At 38.1% G+C, this 8,704-nt stretch overlaps 1 protein-coding gene across 1 annotated transcript; it reads left to right on the top strand.

Moving 5' to 3' along the window:
* Positions 1–564: 564 nt before the first annotated feature.
* On the top strand, positions 565–6,658 carry NIPAL1 (NIPA-like domain containing 1). The gene is given in 6 exon segments (XM_014954294.1): positions 565–585; positions 587–791; positions 1,949–2,005; positions 2,456–2,546; positions 4,280–4,440; positions 4,583–6,658. Coding segments are annotated over 6 exon segments (1,137 nt in total). The 3' UTR covers positions 5,185–6,658.
* Positions 6,659–8,704: the final 2,046 nt, after the last annotated feature.

The following is an 8,704-nucleotide window of genomic DNA, read 5'->3' as shown; positions in this document are numbered from 1 at the left end:
GCTCTCTATATAGATATTCTCTTTTTCTCTTTTTTTGTGCTGTTTCCTAATCTCAGCTGCAAATGTAAAAGCAGAAGCCTGGAATAACAGCAGGTTCACCCTAGCAGGCAAAGTCTGAAATAATGGATTTGGCTCTATGTTTGTGTTTTGGAGGCGTGGTCTCTGCACAGCACAAAAGAAGCCTTTCTTTGTGAGATTTCAGGTTAGCGTTTAGGATTCAATTTGAGTTTTACATTGAAGATAATATTTTAGTGCAGCATTCCTTGGTATTGCCCTAATCGCCCTACTGAGCCCCTGTAATGTGAAATAGATATATAAAATAAGGTACGCACCTGTGATTGCAGGGGTGGGTAATGACCTGGGGAAGCATCGTGCATGTCATATGGATTTTGTGAGTTATTTGCACTGTCAGAAATGACACGTGCTCTGAGAAGACACGGAAAGGAGTAAGCAGAGCGAGGACAGGTCTCCTCCAGAGCTGTGCCTGGTTCATGAATCACTTGTCCTTCTTTTTCCCCTCCCAGGGGCCGTGCTCTCTTTTGCTTGCCATGACTCCTGCCAAGCATGGTGCCAGATCATCAACGTCTCTGAATCCCGCTCTTCTCTCCTCGCCTCGATGGACGGGACTCTCAATGAAACAAACTGGAGCATTTCCACCTCTGCTGGAAGCAAATACCGCCTCTACATTGGCTTGGCTTTGGCCATAAGTTCCAGTATCTTTATTGGTTCTAGTTTCATACTGAAGAAGAAAGGACTTTTGAAACTGGCAGACAAGGGAGTCCCCCGAGCTGGTAAGTGGTGCCGGGGGATGCCTTGCTCCTGCTGGGGGGCACAAATGCCTCTTAGAACTTGGCAAAATCAAGGGTCGAGTCATGGATCACACGTTTAAAACCGTTGCAGTTGAAAACTGTTGTGCTTTAGCAGTGATCAGAAGTCCTGTCCTGGCTGGGGATGGAAATACGGTATTATTTCTCTGTGTGTGATTAGAGGGACTGGGATTTCAGAACTCCTAGGGCTATGGGGGCAGAGATGGGTATTAAATCTAGTGAGTGGATGATATTTCCTCCCTGACAGCAGCTAGATACCAAATAAAATTCTCCATTCATCATACCCTTCTCTCTCTTTTTTTTTTTTTGTCTTTTTTCCCCCTCATTTGAGATGGAAAGGCTTAAGATGGTAGCTAGGTTTAGGGTTTGGGTTTTGTTTTTTTAAAAAAGGGAAGTGCAATGACCTGTAGAAAGGATACTTATTACAAAAGTTTCTGGAGTTAAGAATCTTTCATCAAAGTCAACAGATGAAGAGCTGGAAAAATACCAATTGGACTAATTTCATTGCTCCTTTTCCATGGATTTAAATACATAGCATTAGAAGTTTTCCTTTGTTTGTTGTGTTTATTGCAATATACTGTTTCAGAGAATTCAGTTATTTGAAACCAATGTGTTAGTGCATGTTCAATATACTTATGTTTTATGTAAAAGAAAACCCAACAAACTAATGCATGCAGTGGCATTTTTCTTTCTAATTTTCCTTGATTATAATATAAGAGAATTATATATAACTTATATATAAGAGAATATTATATAATAGAATATTGTAGTATAAGCAGAGTCAAAATGCAGCTGTCTCTGTATGAATATATTTGGTCTGACCTGGGGAAGCACTTTGAAGCATTTTTTAAGCTCGTCAGCAATATTTGTGGACATTTTACTTTTTGCTTGGAACTTTCCCTTTAGTCAAATACCATTTTTCAGAAGCCCAAGCCACAAAGCAATAGAGTGATTAATAAAAATGTCAGTCAAAATCAAATAAAATATTCTTTAGGTTGCATCCAGATAACATGCTCTTCCAATACTTTATATGACTAGAGGCAAATGTGAAGCTGTAGTTTAGTTTATTATAATAAAGTGATCTCTTTCTTCTAAGATGAGATTATTTTTTCTGCTTTCAGGACAGGGTGGATATTCTTACTTGAAGGAATGGCTGTGGTGGGCTGGATTGCTTTCAAGTAAGTCACCTCTTTCCTCTCAACCTATATGTAAATGTTGCATAAAGCAGATTGTTTTAAATAGATAGATATATTCCCCGATTTTTCACTCCTCTCACTTAAAAGAAATGCCTTTGCAGTCAACTTTACAACAGAAGGCATTCTAATATCCCATCTCTCAAATACTGTGTTTGGTCCTTGCAGAATAACAACCTTTTCTTTAATATCCAGTCAAAAGCGATGGGATTGAATCTGCCCAGCATCTAGGAGTACTTAGGGGAAAAGTATTTAACTTTCTTCAGCCTTTACTACATCCAGAGGGGGTTAGGTAATTTTAAAAGGAAAATTTGCATATGTAGTGTAGAAAAAAGCTTTTGTTTTATATTTGCCATCACACAAAATATTTATATTTATATTCCTTTTATTTGTCCCTGTCACCTCAACCTGATCCAAATGTTCTTTCCTCTGCAGTGGGATTAGGAGAAGCTGTGAACTTCGCTGCCTACGCCTTCGCACCTGCAACCTTAGTTACCCCCTTGGGTGCACTGAGTGTTCTGATAAGGTTAGTACAAACTGGGAGCAAACTTCAGCAAATGAACCATTCGCTGAGTGAAGGAAAAATACTGTCTTTGGCCGAAAGTTGAGAATTTTAATAAGAAAACTGAAAATGGACAAAAAAATGCTGCTTGTTCCTTGGTGGAAAGGTCCCTTTCTTGCTTTGAACTGAACTTTCTGGGTAGAGGGAATGAGAATTCTTATTCTAAAGACCAATATGTTTTCCCAACACTTTTCCACCCATATTATAAAGTATTTCTTGTCAGCATATAGCAGGTATACTGCTGATACACAGTGGTAGAAGGCTGTAATTCATCTCTTCCTAGAGAACTGAAGCTTTCTTCAAAAGTCTTATTCTGCTCTTCAGTTGTGAAAAAACTTCAAAAGAGAATACAGTATTTACCCATTAAAATATTTTCAAAACTATTCCTTTTTTATAGGAGCATGATTTCATATTAAGGCACGCTTAGTAAGCATTTTGGGTTTGTTTTGTCTTTTCCAACCCTTTCTGGAAAGAAGGCAAAGAGAAATTTAGCTTTTTAAATATCCACAGTTAAAACATGTGGTTGTTTTGAAATACAAATGCCCTTCAAACACTCATTATTTCGAGTGTATGAAGAAACAAATAATTTCCAAGTACTTAAGCACATACATTAAATATGGCTATCACAGAAGCAGAAAAGATATGGATTGTGCTCACAATGAATGTTCAGAGAAATAATTTAGTAGCAAAATGGAATCACTGTATTTTAAATGTAAAACTCGAGTCTTAAGAGTATAGTATATGGAACATTGTGTTTAAAACCAACATGGGCCATGTTCTTATTTATTTTTTTAAAAAGATGCTTGCAGTAATCTAATGGCTAAAACTGCAGCTGTTCTGTCATAGCAAAACCAGTGTAACTGTCACCTACAGATGTGCTGGGACCAGAGTGTAGGTAGGTGCAGACTGGCTGGCTGGCTGCTGCTTCGTAAAACAGCCTGAGTTTTGATCCACATCTCCTTTGATGTGGATACCAATCTTTCCAATTTTTGTGAAACAGAGAGGTTGTGAGACCTTTGTGTCAGTAAGTTCATTACCCTTGTGCGAAAAAATAACCATAATTTGATCAGTGGGTTGAAAAGCTGTTTGTGAGCACAGCTACATGCCGTTAAGCCTGTGTCTGTACCTAAGGTTGTGCCTTTTGAGGTAGCCTCGTTTGGGCCATGTTGTTACCCTTAGGTTAAATCTTGAACCCCTTGGACAGCCTGGGGTGAGCCCTCTTCAAAGGGTGAGACGTGTCTTCTCTGTGTTCTGGGGGGAGTCCTGGCAAAGCAGGCAGAAACTCTGCCTGGATGGGAGAGCCTGAGGAGGGATGAGGAAGTTTCCAAAACTTGTGTGCATTGGTTGTAATAGCAAATTAAGTGCTTTAAACCCGTTTTGGAAGAACGTTACAGCTTGTGTGGTCAATCTATAGGTGTGTGAGGGTGTGTGCCCCTGACCCAAGCAGTCAGTAATGAGAAGTTCCTTGAGCAATTTGGACCCTTTACAACCTGGAGGGGAGGGATCAGCGTTGCTAACCCCCACTAAAACCTGACCTGACCTTCTTGCAAAACTTAAAATTTGATTGTTTCAGGCTGGTTTCCCATATATCCAAATTCAAAAAAGCTTTTGAATTAGTGTCATGGTACACAGACAGATTTTGACTGTCTCGCATGCCTGGTGGAGACTGAACCTTTTATTTTTGTTTTTCCAAACAGTGCTATATTGTCATCTTACTTTTTAAATGAGAAGCTGAATATTCATGGAAAGCTGGGCTGTGTGCTGAGCATTTTGGGGTCGACGGTCATGGTTATTCACGCCCCTGAGGAGGAGGAGGTCACATCACTAGACGAGATGGAAAGAAAGCTACAAGATCCAGGTCTGTGTGCAATTGCAATGAACTCGTGCTACAGTTCATAGCGAAGCATTTGGGACACTGAATAACTTTTAGCATGTACTTGGATGCAGTCTGGTGTTTTCTCTCACTTGTGTTGTCCTCTTCCCTTTCCTCTTCCTTACAGCGTTTGTTACGTTTGCTGTCCTCATAACAGTTGTGGTCCTCACGCTGATTTTTATCGTGGCTCCAAGGAAAGGTCAGACGAATATACTGATCTACATTTTGATTTGCTCACTCATTGGTGCCTTCTCTGTCTCGTCTGTGAAGGGCCTGGGCATTGCTATTAAACAAATGTTGGAGTGGAAGCCAGTTTATCGACATCCATTGGTTTATGTTTTGGTGGGCATCTTGGTGCTCTCAGTCAGCACTCAGATCAACTATCTCAACAAAGCATTGGATGTGTTCAGTACATCTCTAGTGACACCTATTTATTACGTGTGTTTCACCACGACAGTTGTGACATGCTCCATCATCCTGTTCAAGGAGTGGAGTAGTATGGACCTGGGTGACATCATTGGAACCCTCAGTGGATTCTGCAGTATCATCATAGGCATTTTTCTACTGCATGCTTTCAAAAATACTGATATCACCTGGAGTCAGTTGATGTCTGCTGTTGCCAAAGAACCATCGCTGCCATGCCGTGAATCCGAAACCTGTCACACTTTACTGGAGAGCATGGAGGAGCCAGCTTCGGCATATGAGGACAACATTTCATTCAGTCCATGAAACTTTAAAGTGGTGCTCATCATCAAAGTATCGTGACTTCCAGGCTCAGCCCACCTGTGTCCACCAAAATGCTCTTCTTTTCTGCAGACAACTGTCTCTGGACAACTGTCTGTAAGGCCAGTTAAGTGTGGGTCATTCCTCTGTGCCAGGTGTTGGTAGTAATGAATGAAAATGTCCAATAATTAACATGACAGACAGGAACCTGATGGTGATTGTATGTCAGGCAATGAAAAACCTCGTCCTTTTTTTATGCAGCATCTCCTACTGGACAATTTTAGGAGAAAATATTGGTGTTTGTAAGCTATGTTTACAAAGGGCAGTTTTCCCATTATGATAAAAGATAATCCTTACTGAAGTGACAAGCGATCTGCTCTATCTTAGCGATGGCCTTAATATTTCAGGCTTTCTTTATATTATTATAATGTATTGCCATCAGACTTGTAGACAGTCTACCTGAAGGATACTCATTGGAGATATAATATGAAGAAAATATTTTTAAACCTTTTAGCTTTCCATATAAAATTTTGTGCAAGTTATTTTTCATTTTTCATGACCTACCAATGAGCCTTGAATAGAAGTCACCAAAAAATTCATGAAATGTGGTTCTTGGTAACCGTTCTCCTTCAAAATCCACTTTTTAACAGCAAAGTCTTAGCTCTTTTGCCTTAGGAGACCTGAATGGATTGCAAATCCCTGGATGTGCATATGCCTTTCTATTTCAAAATTATTACCAAGTTACATTTTAAGACAAAGCAAATTCATTAGAGGCCTGAACACAGTTGCTGTTGGCTTAAAAAAATTTCATAAGATAAAAGAATAGATTATTTGAAGGCAGAAGAAAAACGGAATGTGCATTTAAGAATTTCCACTCTGTTTTATACTACTTTGAGGCTTAGAAAGGGCTTTACTTATTTCCATGCTTCTTTCTAATATTGCCGTCTGTCTATTCATCAAAACCCAGTTAAGCTTTTCAAATTTTTTTCTCATTTTCCAAAAAGATATCATTGTCTCTTAATAGCAAAACAGTTCCGTTATTTTATATTCCTTTATAAAAGCAAAATCCATTTTCCAATCTATGCGCTATTTCTAGAAATGCTAGGCAAAGGAAGGGCTGCAGACAAGGGGTGAGAAACATCAAAACATCTTTTATTGTAGTTTCGCCTTTTCATCTCTTCTAAAAATGAATATTCACTTCTATTAGATGTTTTAGCTATTAATCTACCATAGGCCTTGAAGATTAATATCTGTACCACAGTGTGCACCTCAGTTGTGGTCACTGATCTTTATCTCACAAAAACAGCTTGCACAGTCCATGGTTTACTCATTACAATCCCCTTTGTTGGCACTTTGTGAGCAAGAACATAGCTTCAGCAGTCCCACGTGTGGGTCATGACGGGCTCATCAGAAAGGTAATATTTCCAATTCTTGGTTTTCTAAGTGTGAGTCCAGAACCTTTGCCAGAGGATGCTGGCAATTCAGCAATTGAAATTTTATCGGGCTCATCAGAAAGGTAATATTTCCAATTTTTGGTTTTCTAAGTGTGAGTCTAGAACCTTTGCAGAGGATGCTGGCAATTCAGCAATTAAAATTTTATTTAATCAGCTGAGATTTATATGCCAAGCAGAGGCTCCTCATAAATCAGGCTGTATATTCTCTAATGTGCAAAAGGTGTAGTAAAAGTGGATGCTTTGGATGGATAGTGAAAGAAAGATGGTTCCGTGAAGGAAAGCTCATAATTTTCTCACAGCTCTTAGCTGTAAGAACAAATGTGTTGTTTTTAATCAGCTGAGATTTATATGCCAAGCAGAGGCTCCTCATAAATCAGGCTGTATATTCTCTAATGTGCAAAAGGTGTAGTAAAAGTGGATGCTTTGGATGGATAGTGAAAGAAAGATGGTTCTGTGAAGGAAAGCTCATAATTTAGCTGTAAGAACAACTACGTTTCTACTGATATTTCATACGTGTTTGTGTTGTGCAAAGTTTACGTACTTAGTTTTTGAAAGATGTTCATGAAACATCTCACTTGTTAATGATTTTTAATGATAGCTTTAGAAGCTATCCAAAATTAGAAAGTAACAGTAGGGTTACTGGCTTAAAGTTATTTGTAAGTGACAAGCACCTTTTTTTTTTTTTTTTTTTTTTTTTTTTTTCCACTTGAATGGGTTAGTAGTGGACATACCTACAGGAGGAAGTAGAAAGTGTATCAATCACTTGCACCTTATTTCTAGATTTTTTTTCTTTTTTTTTTTTTTTTCACTTGGATAGGTTAGTAGTGGACATACCTACAGGAGGAGGTAGAAACTGTATCAGTCACTTGCACCTTATTTCTAAACCCTCATTTTTACAATGAAGCGCATATCTAAAAAAAAGTGCTACGGAAAAGCTTGTCTAGTTGTTCTGCTTGCATTACTCCATAAGATACTGCAGGTAGTCTTGCCAATGTAAAGAGAAGCCCAGAAGATGTCATTAGGTAATTGGTGTTTAGATTATCACCTGTGATTACCCAGTTTGAGAAGCACTTTCAATAGAGCCGGAGGTGGCAGTGCTGTTACCCCAGTGAAAGAGACGTTGTCACAAAATATGTACTTGCTTTGAAAATATAATGACAATGCACACAGCTTGGGAATACTTTTCAGCTTTCCAAGTGATGAGACTTGCAGCAATTCTTTGCTGTTAAAATGTGTGTGTTAGAAGTGCTTCAGGGAGGAAAATATATAAACAGAGTTTCATTACTTTTTAGGTAACGTCAAGAATACTTTGACTTTATCTTCCAGATCCAAGCTACAAAATCTGCACAGTTAAAAGCAGGTAATGCAGATAATAAAAGGACTAAAGCGGGAGTTTTCTTTACAGTTTGCCTTTTAACAAAAAACTTGCATTGCTTTTCACTGTGAATCACTCATACAATTTAAAGAATAACTGAAGAAAATATGGTTTGACCCTAAAAAGAGAAAAAGAGATCCTTTTGCATAGCTGGTAGCCCCTGTATTTACTAATACAGTCATCACTGTGGTGTGACCAAACGGGTTACTTGTATGAAGAAGCAACTAGTCCAATTCTTGAATAGATGCGTGTTGGCATTTGTTTAAGGTAGGTAGTAATACTTTCTTTGAGAAGGGCCTGGACTCTTTTTTTATGAATTCTGGGCTCTTTTTATACCATCTTCTAACACTAAGTAACTTGTACCAATCAAAACCTCTGTGTTTTCTACCGGACCTGCGTGTCTGCTTTTATACATAAATAACATCTACTAGAAAAAGAATGTTTATTTCTTACAATGTCAGAAAACCAAAGTTAATGCTTATTTTTTATGATGTACAGAAAATCTATCATGATAAGAAGTAAATTATTGATTATCTTTTTGTATAAAAACATTTGCTGAAAGAGATATTATTTTTGAAAATGTTTATATTTAGTTATTAATTTGGAATAATTTTGGATTTTAGAGAAATCGTAATAATATTTCTCTCGTAATAAATTATTCATGTAGTATGTACTAAATGATCTGTGTTTTTTAAAC

This window comes from Calidris pugnax, unplaced genomic scaffold, assembly GCF_001431845.1.
Source record: "Calidris pugnax isolate Ruff unplaced genomic scaffold, ASM143184v1 scaffold67, whole genome shotgun sequence".
Classification (NCBI taxonomy): domain Eukaryota; kingdom Metazoa; phylum Chordata; class Aves; order Charadriiformes; family Scolopacidae; genus Calidris; species Calidris pugnax.
This window is presented reverse-complemented; position numbering and strand designations above follow the sequence as displayed.